The sequence below is a fragment of the Urtica dioica genome, chromosome 11 (assembly GCF_054948205.1).
Source record: "Urtica dioica subsp. dioica isolate 48M chromosome 11, U.dioica_male_clone48M_v1_H2, whole genome shotgun sequence".
In the NCBI taxonomy this organism is placed as follows: Eukaryota; Viridiplantae; Streptophyta; class Magnoliopsida; order Rosales; family Urticaceae; genus Urtica; species Urtica dioica.
The window spans coordinates 17,023,689-17,039,971 of NC_142766.1; the positions used below are offsets into that span (position 1 = coordinate 17,023,689).

The 16,283-nt window shown below is 34.7% G+C and overlaps 1 protein-coding gene across 1 annotated transcript; it reads left to right on the forward strand.

Moving 5' to 3' along the window:
* The first annotated feature begins 756 nt into the window (after positions 1-756).
* Positions 757-4,911, forward strand: LOC149381790 (uncharacterized). The gene is made up of 9 exons (XM_089630671.1): positions 757-1,023; positions 1,152-1,356; positions 2,059-2,149; positions 2,273-2,418; positions 2,511-2,754; positions 3,006-3,110; positions 3,253-3,435; positions 3,529-3,730; positions 4,208-4,911. The coding sequence occupies exons 1-9, from the start codon at positions 864-866 to the stop codon at positions 4,687-4,689; spliced, it is 1,818 nt and encodes a 605-aa protein (XP_089486797.1). The 5' UTR covers positions 757-863; the 3' UTR covers positions 4,690-4,911.
* The last annotated feature ends 11,372 nt before the right edge of the window (positions 4,912-16,283 follow it).

Consider the following 16,283-nt stretch of genomic DNA (forward strand, 5'->3'; position numbering starts at 1 on the left):
GCTGGAAACCATTTTTCGTCGCCAACTTCCCCTTGCCTCTAAACTATCTTTCGCCTTCAACTGCTTTCTCCTCCAACTTGATGAACGTCGTCAATATGATGATGCAGCCAACCTGAAGAACTTTCCAGAGGACTCTGGACGAGCCCTTGGATTGGGGACCTTCACGAGAGCTTGACCGATGACTTGAGTCGGAAACCTGCTCGAGAGCTTGGCTGAGAACTTGTGCCTGGGTCTTGGTTGAGAGCTTGACTGAGGACTCTAGTGGGACACTTGGGCCATGGTCTTGACCATCTTGGCTGAGGACTCTAGCCAGGCACTTGGGTCAGAGTCTTGATCTAGAGCTTGGTTGAGGGCTTGACCATCTTGACAGAGGATTTTGGTCGAGCACTTGAGCATTTGATTTGTCTGAGGACTTAAGCCTTGTCTTGAATTTTCTCAAGGATTTATCTTGAGAGCTCGCCTTGAGCACTTTGTTTGTCTAAAAAATTGCATAATTCATGATTTAGACATATTTTTAATAAATTTAGTATAAATGCGAATGAGTCGACGCCACTTGGCTGATTCGTGGCCTCACGGGGGTAAATGGAAATTTATTAGTGGTAAGTTTCTTTAAGAAAATAAGGGTAAATGGAAATTTATTAGTGGTAAGTTTCTTTAAGAAAATAAGGGTAAATGGAAATTTATTAGTGGTAAGTTTCTTTAAGAAAATAATTAATTTTCTTAAAGAAACTTACCACTAATAAATTTCCATCCACGAATCAGCCAAGTAGCGTTGACACACGAGTCCAACAAAATCTCTCGTGCTTCTCTGAAATCGTAGCTGCTCCGAAGCTAGAGCCTCTGGCTTTGAAGAAACGGCCGAAATGGAAACCCAGAATTGCGTGTACCGAAACAGAAAGGAACCTATTGAAGCTCGAGTCAGAGACCTTCTCTCACGGATGACTCTGGATCAGAAGATCGCTCAGATGACTCAGATCGAACGCCGAGTCGCATCGCCTCTCTCTATCAGAGACCACGCCGTCGGTAATTCATTCACACTTCTTTGATTAATTCTTGATTGTTCGTTCTATTCCATTTTTTTTTTTTTTTTAAAAAGCAATTCGGGAATTGTGAGGTTGAACGGCGTAGTGATCAGAGGGCCAATTTTTCAGGGAGTATATTAAGTGCCGGTGGAAGTGCACCTTTTCAAAACGCGTTGTCGTCGGATTGGGCGGATATGATCGACGGGTATCAGAAACTGGCATTGGAGTCGGAGCTTGGGATTCCGATCATCTATGGAGTGGACGCAGTTCACGGCAACAACAATGTCTACGGTGCCACTGTGTTCCCTCACAACGTTGGTCTCGGAGCCACTAGGTTCGTAACCAAACACTCCGATTCTTTTTTTAGTCTTCATTTTTTCACTGCCTTGTTTCACCACCTACCTATCCATAATAATGTTGTCTCTGTTACTATGCGTTGACTTGTCGATTGTTAGAGAAAAAGTTCGTTGTTTATCTACCTATACTTTATTAGCCTGTAATATACCAAGAGAAAGCAATGAAATTGTAGCTAAGTTACCTTCGGGCATGGACAAAGACAGAATCTTTACTTGGGGGGTGTTAGTTACCTCAAGCAGAATTTTGTAATTTTTTTAAGATTAAGCTGAAAATAGATTTGTATATAGCAATATCCATCTCATGGAGCTTGAATTTAGGTAATCACAACATATTTTCATTTTAACTCCAGCTTTTTCAGACGTTTATTTAACTGGCTTTTTTAATATAAATACAGAAAGTTTTTAAATTAACAGTTAAGTAATATTTAATATTAAATTCATTACCTTAAAGTTAAACACTAGATATTTCAATGCTTGAGCACTTGATTTTAAATTTTCTAATTAAAAATAAAAAATAAAAATGGCCCCCTCTCATCTTGCTGTGGCTTCGTGCCTGCATTCGGGTATTTTGAATCAGCAAGAGCTTTCTGTTTTCTCTATAATGTTGATCAAGTAACTTTGTGGCAAAATGGATCGAGTTCTGTTGTTGATCGGATTTGGAATGTTTTTATGAATTATAGAGATTCGGATTTGGCTCGGAAGATTGGGAGTGCAACAGCTCTTGAAGTGAGGGCTAGCGGCGCTCAATATACTTTTGCTCCGTGTGTGGCGGTACGTGAAACCTTCCATTAACAACCATCTTACTCGTGTCCATATTTTTAGTAAATTTGAAGAAGAACAAGAAGTTATACTGTTAAATGATGAAATGTTCCTCACGAGAAAAACATATGTCAGGTAAGCAGAGATCCTCGGTGGGGAAGGTGTTACGAGAGTTACAGTGAAGACACTGAGATAGTGAGAGATATGACTTCCATCGTCACGGGATTGCAGGGAAAACCACCCGAGGGACACCCAAATGGCTACCCTTTTGTGGCTGGAAGGTAAAAAAAACACGGCCTATTCATTTGATTTTTGTGAATATACGTCAGTGTTGAACATTTGTTGGAATAAGAATAGTTGGAATTGATTCCAGAAACAATGTTATTGGCTGCGCCAAGCATTTTGTGGGAGATGGGGGTACTGAAAAAGGTGTAAATGAAGGGAACACTATTTGCTCATATGACGAGTTGGAGAAGATTCACTTGGCCCCTTATTTGGACTGTATTTCTCAGGGAGTTTGCACTGTCATGGCTACTTATTCCAGCTGGAACGGACGACAACTTCATGGAGATCGTCATCTTCTGACAGATATATTAAAAGAAAAGCTTGGTTTCAAGGTATCGAACAACACTATTATTTATCTACATGAGTTATAAGGCAAAACAAAATGAGGTCTTTTCTAAATATACCCGGGGGAAAAAAAACAGATGTGAGTTCATCTCGAGTGATGTGATACTTTTTTTTTTTTTTTTACTGTGATAATGACCAAAACATTGTTGTAAGAGTTATTGACTTGATATAACCTTATTTATTGGTGAAAAAACTATTAAGTGATTAAAATTGATTAATCTTTGGCAATGTACTGCAGGGGTTTGTGATAACTGATTGGGAAGGGATCGACCGGCTTATTGAACCGCGTAACACGGACTATCTCCGTTGCATTTTCCTCGCCATTAACGCTGGAATCGATATGGTAATAAATGAACCGCAATTCGTTAAAGTTATATATATATATATATATATATATATATATATATATATATATTTTTTTTTTTATTTGAGTTTCTGTTTCCTAGTTTCTATCTTCCCACGAGTCTTACCAAGAAAGAACGCAGGTGATGGTGCCTTTTGATTATAAAAAATTTATGGAGGGACTAAAATCCCTGGTGGTGTCTGGAAAAATACCAATGGAAAGAATCGACGACGCCGTTGAACGAATATTGAGAGTCAAGTTTGTCGCTGGACTTTTTGAATATCCTTTCAGCGATAGATCTTTACTAAACACTGTTGGATGCAAGGTAAATGCTCGCATATTATTTGCTGAAGATCCGATCGAATTGATAGTGTCATACGATATTAATCGGTAAATTACCTTGATGATGTGGTTACAGGCACATAGAGATCTAGCGCGCGAAGCAGTTCGCAAATCCTTGGTTCTGTTGAAGAATGGGAAAGACCCAAAGAAACCTTTTCTTCCTTTGGATAGAGAAGCTAAGAAAATTCTTGTGACGGGAAGTCATGGTCATGATCTTGGATATCAGTGCGGAGGCTGGACTGGTACGTGGCACGGTGGCAGTGGAAGGATCACAATCGGTAAGCCCATCTGATAATTTTAATGGAAAATATCCTCTGGGTTTAGTGAAAATTCATCTTTCATTCTCGCACTTTTCAATACTAAATATAATCGATACAAATATATCCTATCGAACTCCAAACCACGACATTTTGTGAAATCCTGTCGACTCTTTTAATAATTGTACCATTTTATTCACAAGATTCTGGGGTTCCTTTATGATTTTTATAATGCTAAAATATATGAAAATTTAGTACATGGGATATATATAATCGAATCTTTTAACGCCAAGTACTTGGGTGTAAGAGTGTTATAATGATAAGTAGATAAGTAAGGGATTAGTAGAGGAGAGTATGAGAGATTAGTGGGCGAGCACGGACCTCTCGAATTTCCAATCTATACAACTGTATTTCCTTTCGTCTATGCGTTCATTATTAAAAAAATATATATATATATACCAGTCCGTGTCAACTTCTCGTATGATCTATGTATTACAGGAACAACCATCTTGGAAGCTATTCAACATGCAGTGGGAGAGAAAACAGAAGTAATTTACGAGGACTACCCTTCGCCGAAGACATTGTCCCGGAAGGACATCTCTTTTGCAATCGTGGCTGTCGGCGAAGAACCGTACGCCGAGTTCACCGGCGACGATCCCGAGCTTCGAATCCGCTTCAACGGCTGCGACGTCATAACCTCGGTGGCGGACAAAATCCCGACGTTGGCGATTCTGATTTCGGGAAGGCCTCTGGTTCTCGAGCCGCGCGCGTTAGAGAACGTCGAAGCTCTCGTGGCCGCTTGGCTGCCGGGCAGCGAAGGAACGGGCATCGCTGATGTCATCTTCGGGGACTTTGACTTCTCGGGAAAACTACCCGTGACATGGTTCAAAAGGGTTGACCAACTGCCAATGCACCACCAATCACTTGACCCTCTATTCCCTCTAGGCTTTGGTCTCACTTGCTCCAGAGAATTAAATTAATAATGCTGATGATCTGGCCAGGCGGGGCCGGATTGGGCCGGCCCGGTCATCAGGCCCGTGACCCGGGCCCATTGTGCACGTGGTATATTGGTCCACCTGAAAATAATGTTCCTTTCTTATGATCTAGACATACAAAAACATGATTGCTTACTTTAGCTTAAGAAAAGAGCAGTGCTACACAGCTAGACCTAAGCTTAAATAAAGTTTTTTTTTTTTTTCTTTTCTTTTTCTTCATTAGATTTAGATCATACTAAGCGCTGATGAGTGCAACTCTCGTCATATCTTGTCATGCTAAAGTATATACATCCACAAAGCTAAACGAAACCCCAACGTTCCAGATACTAATATTTTTTTTAATTACATTATTAAACTATGAGTTACAATACCGAGTGGAATCAATGGATCAGTATTCACAATATTTAATACTAGTGATAGGTCATTAGCTCATGAGCCAAGTATAAGATAGTCACTTAACTTTGTCGTATTCATAGTAGATATCCAAAATTTAGGACTTCCTTAAAAAAAAAAAAAAAAAAAAAAAAAAAAACTAGCAATATGCTTATCATATATGTGGCATTAAATAATATGGTTTGAGATTTGAGTTTTTTTTATATATAAATAAATTATATATTTCACACTTTGATCGATAAATAGACTTCTTTCTATATCAATATATTGCTTTATCTAATAAATTGACTTCTTTCTCGTCTGTTTGCCTAAGCTTGTTAAGCCGAATTTTAGCTTTTTCTAAAAGTTTGACCGTTTTGAATTGTTTGATAAAACACCTTTTAATAAAAATTTCAAAAACGCTTTTGAAAATTAAACATAACTTGGAAAATTACTAATCATAGCTTTTGAGATTTTTTTTTTTTTTTTTGCAATACAATTACTTGTCCAATCGTTCAAAAATTGATATAACAAAAAAAATATAATATCACAAAATATACTGAAGCTAAAATACACGCATTTGTAGTTTTTAACAAGTCGCACATCCAGTCACAAAATAATACCGAGTCACAATACTTAAACTATATCTTATAATTTCTCTAACAAATATCTATAACAAAATATATATTTTTTTCAACAATAAATACACACATTTACATAATTAAGTGTATAAATATCACACTCATTCTCTGGAGAACATACTACACAAAAATAAATAACAACTAAGTGAGGATTAAATTTTTTTTAATTTGCATATATATGAAGATGTCTATTTTGGTCTTTTTTTATAATCATGTTTATTTGACCAAATGTTTAAATATGTTTTTGAAGCTAATTTAAAAATTATTTATCAAAAACAACTTTTTTTTAAAAGCAAAATTTAAAATAATTTTTTTTAAAGTAAAATTATGTTAAACGGTGCCACTATATTAATATATTCAGAAATGTTCAAAGTCCTTTGAAGTTGCTTTTTTACCGTCACGTGGCCGTTTAAACAGTTCACTGCAGGGAATTATTTAACCATCACCTATATGTATTCGATGTTTACTGAATCGTTTTATTTAATAGGGTAATTAAGCTAAATAGCCTCCCGAAAATAAGCAATTTATTTTTAGCCCACATTTAGTTAATTAATGGTAAATAGCCATTGGGATTTATTTACAGTCAAAATGGGATGGGATTGCCCTTTGTTATTCCCGCCCATTTTGTGATCACGGTTATTAAATATCATCAGCTCAAATATTTGGTCATTAATGATGGCGAAAATCGAGGAAGGTCACTATAATCGTATCTCTGCATTCACACACTATTTACTGCTTTTCAGGAAAAAAAAAAAAAAAGATTTGGCCGCCATCAATGGCCGAGCCCGAGCCCCCCCCCCCCCCCCCCCCCCCCCCCCCCCCCCTCTCATCGTCATCGTCTCCTTCATCTCCTCCTCCTATCTTCTTTTTCATTCCTTGCGCGCCATCAATGGCCGAGACCGAGCACCACCCGCGTGTGTTCCAGCCGAGAAGACGAGGACAGCCACGAGCCGCCGAGGATGCCGGACCGAGAGGAGACACCGGGAAACGACGCAGAGAGCACCGGAGAGTTGATTTCACAGCCATAAAAGGTGATAAATCTTCTTCTCCAAAATGGGTTTTAAATTTAGGGTTCAAGATTGGGTTTTTTCTTATTCCGAGCGTAAACCTTCAAATAGAGGTTAGATTTGGGTTGTGAATTGCTGGATTTGGTGGTTATGATTTGATTTTGGCCGAAAAATGAGAATTGGGGTTTATGTATTTGAAATTGGGGCTTTTTGGATTGAGATTGTTTGTTCTTCATTTTTGGACGAGTTTGGGTTTAAATTTGGTCTTGGCCGTGTGAAATGGTTCTGGCCGTGTGTGCGTGTGAAATGGTTCTCCCCGCCTCCAAGCTCCGCGAGATGCAGCACCTCCTTCAGGCCGCCGCCACCACTTCTAATCACGACCACCACCACGTCACCACCGCCGTCAAGCGTCACTTCGTCCTCCTCTCCGCGATCTGCGTCCAAGGTCCCGATCGGAATCATGGACACCGCGAAGAACAGTTTTTTTTTTTTTTTTGCTCACATTAATAGTATGTTCGTGTAAATAGAAAACATATTTACAGTATATTCGTGTAAATAAGAAGCATATTTACAGTATATTCATTGTAAATACAAAACATATTTACAGTATATTCATTGTAAATACAAAGCATATTTACAGTATATTCGTGTAAATAAACTGGAAAAAATTCTGGAAATATTTTGAAAGTTCTAAAATTATGAATATATGGAAAACAAAATAACATCAATAAATGAAGAATATTTTCCAAATCCACACGTCCAAAAAAAAAAAAAAAACCAAGTAAACTACTTTCCTAATCGGTTTGATTCAAAATTTAAAAAAAAAAAAAAAAAAAAAACTGCCTAAATGAAACAAATTAGTTAAGTCAACGCTGAAATTTCTCCATATACACACGTCAAAAAATTCAAATACTTGCCGAATTCATTAAACAAAAAACTGCCTAAAATAAAAAGTTACTAATCCGAGTATACAATAGCAAATCTGTAAAAAAAATCCTTCATAAATGTGCAGTCACGTAAGCAACTAGGCTATTTACGGATTATTAACAAAACGTTGGTCAAAAATAAATTGTTACACATTTCGTGACTTAAGTTATTTGTATTTAATATCGTGCACACGCTCGCACACACAAAAAACAACCTTATCAAGAGCGAACATGTATAATTGATATTGGCATTTTTTTATTTATCTTTTCTCCGGAGAACTTGCACCATTTAAACCTTGACAATTGTTGATCTGTACTCGAAGAGAATATCTTGATTTTCTAACTTTCCGACCTAAATAAAAGATTCTTAATCAAGATTATTCCCGGATCTGTCTGAAGTGTGGGGTCCACTGAAACAGCAAATAGAATCGAAGGCACTTCAACAAATAGGCCTCAAACTCTTGTTGAAACTCCTTTCACAAGTTTTCTCTTTCGGCATCACTAGCTAAATGGTCAGAAATAACGCAGGCACAAGTTGAAAAAAAAGCCCTAGAGCATATGCTGAGAGAGAGGAATCAGACTACTTGCAAAATTCTGAAATCTAGAGATCCTAACAAAAATAAATGATCCAATAAATAAATATGTACCAAATTGTTAAATTCGACCGAAAGTAAGATTTTGTAGATTTTTCATTTTTATTTACGTGGCTGTAAGCTAGTTTGGGAGTTGGACAAAACCAAAGAATAAATAAAGCAAAACAATAATGTGGCTGCTTTATATCTCTGGCCAAACTCGCTCTTCCTTCTTAACAAAGAATTCCGTGCTTAATTACTTACGCTGATCACTACATAGTTATATACCATTTTCCAAGTGACAGTTGTGGAATATGTTTTTTTTTTCCCTATAAATATCATGAGCTTTTTCTTGAGTATATATGTAAAGTAAAGCAAAAGGAAATTTCGGTATCACACGTCACAACAAACAGCAAAATAAATTTTTAAAAAAAATAAGCAAACCTACTTTATTTTTATTTTGTTTTTTTCTCGGTTGTCATTTGTGTGGACGCTGTGCTTTGTCTGATATTATTATGATAAGCTTGTAAGTTGTAACCTATAGAGAGAGCTAAAAGAGACTCGCTAAAGATCATTATGGCATCATTAGCACTTTCAAAATAGATTATAACTTTACATATATATATATATATATGTAAAGTTATAATCTATTTTGAAAGTGTATATATATAGATTATAACTTTACATATATATATATATATATATATATATATATATATATATATATATAAATCTAAAAACAAAGATGTTCACTTTGCACGAGGAGAGAGAGGAGATAGATAAAGTAGTGTGTAATCTTCTATGATCATCCGAATGATATATATATATAATAATAATAATAATAATAATATTTGAAAGAATCATCCGAATGATAATTGAAAGTCAAGTTTTGAATTTATGGGTTACTTTATATTATTAATCAACGCCAGATTGTACTATTTTGTTTATATTAGAATGACAAACAGTCCTTCTAATAATTTCATTAATATATTTATTGATTATTGGTAGAGAGTAGAGTATAGAGACAATATAGCCAATTATATGGTGCTCATACCATATGTCCGATTGCAATTCTTTCGACTTTTTTAGGTTAATAATTAATAATTACTTTCTTTCATTATCTAAGATACCGTACAATTTATCAAAGAAGCACTTAACTAGGAAGAAGATTCTATTTTCCAATGCGAAATATTGAAATAATAAATCAATAAAATAGGTAAAGTGGTCAAATGAACTGTCCACGGAGAAAGAATCTCAAGCCCGTCGAAAATGTAAGCAAAAATATTCACCTATTGTGATTATGGTATAGGAAATCTTTCTGCTTGATAAAAAAGCTAATTTTGTTCCCACGATTCGAATCATTCTCGTTTTCATGTTAATAGGGTATGCTTGAAAATTCATAAACGCGTTTTTTTTTATTATGTAGATTTTGCTACTTTATTTGCATAAAAAAAAAATTATATGCAACAAACAGTCTACTAATTACCAAATTATAATGAAATTAAAATTTCACAAAATTAGACCACCTAGAATAGTTGAATAAGGTCGTCTAAGAACTCATGAGACCTAAGTACAAGACCTGCATAATAACATGCATAAGGAAGTTATGACACTAAATTTGAAAGAGAAAGAGAAATAACGACAAAAATATAAAATATTTACCGCTTGTAATACTTATTCTTCTAATGTTTAAAGTTGCGGATGAAATATATCCTTGAACTTGTTACACTTTATCCATTTTGGTTTGGTTCACCGTAAATGGTTTATCTCATTTAATACTTATACCTATAACCTTATTTAAAGGATAATTTATTTATTAGATCGAATGCCGAACCCTTTTTTACATAAGTTTTAAAAAATTACACGAATCGCAAAAAAATTTAAACAAACAAAAACACTTCGTAAATACTAAGTTAATAACGGTTTAGTATATTGATCAAAGTAATAATAATTACCAAGTAGATATATGGGAATAATTATCTACCACTGTTATAAATTAAAGATAACCATTGCTTATTCTAGAAAAAAAGAATATTAGCACTAACGCGTGAGAATTAATCTCAAGCAGTCACGGCTCCCATAAAATTAAGTACGATTTATAATTTTGTTAATGGGCCTTAAATTTTTGTTTTAGAATTTAGCGACTCTCGAAAAATGGCGAATTGATAATGTAATCATTGCAATAATATCATAATAAGGGAGAAGAATAAATAAATTTTATCGATGATCATACAAACGATGAGCTCAAAGGCTTGTTATATAGAGGGTATACTTAACTTGAATATACGGAGATTGGAGCGTTCTTTCTACGTCTAAGCCTCTATTTATAGCCCCTTATGAGCCTTCGAGCTCTCATGCATTGCGGATAATCGGCATTGAATCAATCTTCTTCAACTGGTGTTTGTCGCATATCCCTCTTGATTGATCGTGCAAACTGATTCGCAATGACTCTAAATTTGAAAAGTCTAGTCTACCGTAAGACTTGTTTTCCACCTAGTGATCAATCTTAAACCAAGTTCGGAATTCGTGGGTCAAGCTCGACCTTCACATCGAATTAGGCCTAACCAGCTTCCATATATTTGGATAAAAATGTTAGATTGCGAAGCCCAATCTATCTTTTGAAAAGAGGATGAAGTGTTGCACATATTTAGCAATGATTTTATGAAATATTTCTTGACAAATTGATATAATTATTTCAAATACCATTCATGGAATACAAAAAATATGAGTTGTTAGGGGGGAAAAAAAATGAAAATTAGTATGAAATGTTATTTTAAGATTGTGTTATTAATATCACTAATTATTTCTTTGATTATGTTATTTGGGAAAACATAGATAAACTTTGCTACCATATTATATGTATCTCTTAATGTAACAGTCAACTTTGTGCAATAATGGATGATATTGCTAAAATGCACATAAAAACATCTAATTTGGCACGAGACTTCCGAAACTATCCTCATATATAATGCTCAAAAACACGCTCAAACACTCAAATGTCTAATATTGCTCAGACCCAAAAACACAAAAACCCTAAAATATCTCGTTCCGTCGCGCCGATCCACACCTCATCACGTCGATTCACGTCGTCACCGCTCATCGCCACTCGTCGCATATCGTCGCCGCTCAAAGTTGTCTCCGCCAACACGTTCGTCTTCGTCTCTGATGCCGACCTTTCGATGCAGCTTCTATTCTACCGTTCCGACAAGTAAATTTCTAAACTCAGACAAAATTAGTTAATGAATTAACTCGACCGATTTGTTGCATCTGATCTTCTCTCCGATTCACGCCGATTCGCCATAGCTTTTCTGTATGGATATTTATATGATAAGTTAATTAATTAACTTATCGGTGATGTTAAGTTAATTAATTAACTGATTGAATTTTGAATTAGTTTAGGTTATGATTTTTCTGTGAATCTCTTGTTAAGTTAATTAATGAACTTATTGAATTGCTCGTTAATTTAATTGTTGATAGGACCGTCGCGATAAACTTCTCCGACGCCAACCTTCCGACGTCGCCTCAATTCTGACGCAACTCTTCTCTGATGTCGCTTATGATTCACCGCTAAGACAAGTGCAATTCTTCTCCTAAGAGTAGTTAATTAATTAACTCGAATGATTCACTGTATAGGTTAATACCAAACTAGAGTTTTGTATAGGTTACATAATTTATCGATTCATGTGTTTTGATTAAGTTAATTTACTAGTATCATCCTTTGGTTTCTCAGAGTGGGTATTTGATTAACTTGTAAGTGAATCAGATTAATTCATTTATTGGGTACAGTTTTTTTTAACTAGGTTCATATTTTGATCTGAGAGTGGTTAGTTAGTTAATAAGTAAATTGATTGTTTGTCAATAGAATTCACGACCTAGTTAATTAGAATAAATAATTGAAATGTTCTTGGAATGTGTTATGTTCTTTTTTATGTTTTGAGATTGTTTATGAACTCTTATTAATTGATTTACTTGTTTGATTTACGATTGGTTTGTTAATTTAATTTACTACTTTTGTTAATTGATTTACTGTTGATTTGTGTTAGTTCTTCTCAGAGTGGTTTATTAATTCAAATTGTACTAGTTCTTCTCAGAGTGGTTAATTTATTCACTTGTCAGTTAACTGAAATAATACCATAGTCTCATAATGGTAATTGATTTACTTGTTTGATTAACGTATGATTTGTGTATGTTCTTGTTAGTGATTGTGATTTTCATGTCATGGAAATGAAAATTGAATTTTTATTATTATTATTATTGATTTTGCAACACCCCATTCTCAGTGGACGACCTATCGAAAATGATGAAGAGAATAGACACTACGGATGTCAAAGCTCCGCTGCTGATTTGCGACAACTAGTTAGGGATTTAGTTTTGTGTGCCTCATTTTGACTTATCGAGATTGCATAGAGTAGGCTCGAAATAAAATCATCGATTTTCTTGCGATTGTTCGCAAATTAAAAAATGTTGTTACAATCAGACAATGTATTATGGTATGTGTTACAAGTAATTCTTTAACATGAAATTGTCATTTTGATTACAAATAGGAAAATCAATTTCATCAATGATGGAAGCTTCTGGTTCAATAGCAGATGAACCACAATCTTCTTCAGCAAATCCATAAGCGATATTACTATAAAAATGTAACAAATCTGACAGACAGTGATTAATCAAATTTACGAATGAGATAATTAAATTGACTCTGCATATCCTAACTACAAAAGCATTAAATGAAATAAATAATGAAAGAACAAAACAATCACATCGTGATTGGGACAAGAATAACTCATTTTTATATTATAAAATCTACATGAGACAATCAACGAAATTAACTCACATTAGTTAATTAAATATACTAATGAAATTAACTCTAATGATTCATTAATTTACTTAACTACCCTGAAATTTCAGACTTAATTAAGCAAATCATAAGAATAATATGAGACAGAACAATTCAAAATTGATTATGTTCTGCAATGAACTGACCTAAGTTTGGTTTATAGTTTAAACAATGTTAATTGACCCTTATTAAATTAACTCTAAAATAGTAAATGAAATTAACTCTTATGGTTAATTAATTTACTTAACAATCCTGAAATTTTGGAGTTAATTCACCAAATTTGAAGAATAAAATTGAGACAGAACAGTTCGAAATTGATTATGGTATGCAATGAACTGACTTAAATTTGGTTTAAACAATGTTAATCGACTCTTATGAAATTAACTCTAAAATAGTTAATGAAATTAACTCTTATGATTAATTAGTTTACTTAACGACCCTAAAATTTCAGACTTAATTCACCAAATTAGAATAATAAAATTGAGAAAAAACAGTTCGAAAATGATTATGTTATGTAATGAATTGAACTAAGTTTGGTTTAAACAATGTTAATCGAAAGAATTGAAGAATTTTGACCAAATAAAAAAACAGAATGAACAAGCAAACAACAAGAGAGAACGTGAAACAGAGGAAAATCTAAGTAACAGCGAGCGAAACACTGGATATGCGATGATGAACAAGAAAGAACGGAAAACGAGCGATGTGTTTGTAGCGGAAAACAGAGGTCGATGGACATACAAGGGTAAAATTGCACCTGCAAAAACACATGGACTATTTCACCTAATAAAATGAAATTTGGGTTAAAAACTTAAAATGAAGGTAGATGATCGACTAGTTACAACAAATACTTGAAAATTATAAACTTGAAAACATGTTAGTTTTGGTTGAAAATATATGAGACAATATTTTTACAAGGAATTAGAAATGCCAAAATATCAAAAGTCCGGCAAGGTGAAAGAATAAAGATCAAATCAAGCGATTTTAAAAAAAAAAATCATATAAAGTCCTAATTTTAGGTACCACATCAAAGAAGAATAATAAAAGGGCGTTGTAAATTTGTAATAAAAAAATAAATTATAAAATTGGGATGTAACCGACGTTTATAAACGTTTAGGAAAATAGTCAATGACAATTATATACTTAAATATCCTCATATTAAACATGCTATAATTAACCAAAAAATGTATATAATTTTAAAAATTCGACAATTAATGACAAGTGTAATGAGCTCCGAATTTCTAGAAAAGTTTCAACCTACTTTCTTAATGAAAAATAAAATTTTAACAATTTTCGTTTCTTAGCTTTTCTCTGTAAACCCAAAAATCCAGACTATCTTCATTAAATTTTCATTTATTTCTAAAAAAATTCCGGAAAGTTCCAATTATTTCCATAAAAAAAATTAAATAAATTTCTAGTTTTTCATAGAAAAAGTTTGGAGTATCACTGAAAAGAAAAGACGGCGATAATGACGGCCCTGAAGTTTTATTATGCCTTGGTCTTGAAAATGCGGATCAAAAACCACATCTAGCCTGTGAACGGAAAATGTATCAATGGTAAACTCCGGTGAAATTCTACAGCAGTAGACATGACCTTTCATCCAACACAATTAGTCTATTTTTGAAGCTCTCCACGCCACGAATCCGTAGTATTTGTAATCACTCAATTTCGAGTTCATATGTGAAAGATATGGGTAGCGTTTGGTAGTTAACTCAAAAAGTTTTTTGTTTTCTGTTTTCTAAATTTTGGAGTTGTATTGAAAAACTGTTTTGTAATTGTTTTCAAAAAGCTGTTTGGTACAGTTTTCATTTTTATTTTTGAGAAACTGAAAAAACTGGAAAAACTGTTTGGTAAACTTTTCACTTTTTGTTTTTGAAAAACTCAAACGTGGAAACTGTTTGGTACAAGAAGAATTCCAAGATCCCTTAAATATATTTAAAATAACGAGAAATAATAATAATTTTCTCGGTTATTTTTCAAGATTATTTTTAAATTAATTAAGGACAGAATTGCGAAGTTTTATTTTAAAAGGACTTATATGCAAAATTTTGAGGGATGAGATTGAAAGAAAAAGAAGAGTTGGGGTCATTTTGAGAGAATTGTGGCAGAATGTGACTGGGCCACTTGTGCACGCGTGGCACGATGAGACGCGGACACCTACCCCTCCCTCTCTTTCTCTCGCTGCCACCTCATCACTCCCATCTCTCTCTCTTTCTCCTCACTCTCTCGGTCACGCTCTCTCTCTCTCCTCTATCTCCACTTCTTCTTCTTCTTCTTCTTCTTCCTCACTTCTCTCTCTCGGCCGAACAAGAGAACCAGGAGAAAAAAAAAAAAAAAAAACACGACCACGAGCCTCACCGAACCACGGTCACCGCCACGACCCTCGTTTCTTCTTCTTCTTCTTCTCCGCGCCGCGCCGTCGTCCTCACCGAGCCTCCACCGCGTGCGCTCCGGGCCGAGGAGATACAGCGCCGCCGAGCCTCCGACGTCGCCACCGCCACCTCCCACTCATCTCTTCTCTCTCTCGCCTTCGCGCGTCACCGATCGCTGAGCCACCGCGCGCGCGTAGACCGAGCGACACGCCGCCGCCGCGAGCTCGCCGTGACCGCCGCCGAGGAGAAAGACGCCGGGAACGAGCAATCGAGCAACGACAACTCTCCGGCGTCTCTTTCTCTCTATCTCTCTCTCTCTCTCTCTCTCTCTCTCTCGCTCGATCTCGCTGAAAAAAAAGGAAAAAAATTTCGGAAAACACTCCCCCCTTGTTTCCATTTTCCTTTACCATTTTTCAAAACTTTCCCAAAAATTTTCAAAAAAATTTTCCGAAAATTATTACCAAACGGCCCATTCAATTTTCCTTTCCTATTTTTTTCACTCAAAAAGTGAAAAACACTTTTTGAGTTACTAACCAAACACGGCCATGGATTTTTGAAGTTTTGATTAGAAAAACAACAACAAAATTATTGCTTTAAACGAAAGATAAAATAAAAAAATTCAAATGGTTTATTCAAGTGACACCCATCTGTTTGACTATTTTTTAATAAGTTTTTAAATATTGCTTATATACAAAGCGTCATGTTTTGAATGGCCTAATAAGTTAAAAATTTCATAATTAAAAACTTATTATTTGATGTTTGGCTATGTTTTGAAATTGCTACAAAAATAACACACAATTGATTAAAGATTAGCGATTAAGAAGAAAAATTAATATACTATTAGTTCTACCTTCT

What these genes read in the sequence shown, in the direction of transcription:
- LOC149381790 (XM_089630671.1), top strand. Translation starts at nt 864, where the DNA reads ATGGAAACCCAGAATTGCGTGTACCGAAACAGAAAGGAACCTATTGAA. An exon ending in TATCAGAGACCACGCCGTCG is followed by an intron (nt 1,024 to 1,151) that starts GTAATTCATTCA and finishes CCAATTTTTCAG; the next exon opens with GGAGTATATTAAGTGCCGGT. An exon ending in CAGTGGAAGGATCACAATCG is followed by an intron (nt 3,731 to 4,207) that starts GTAAGCCCATCT and finishes TATGTATTACAG; the next exon opens with GAACAACCATCTTGGAAGCT.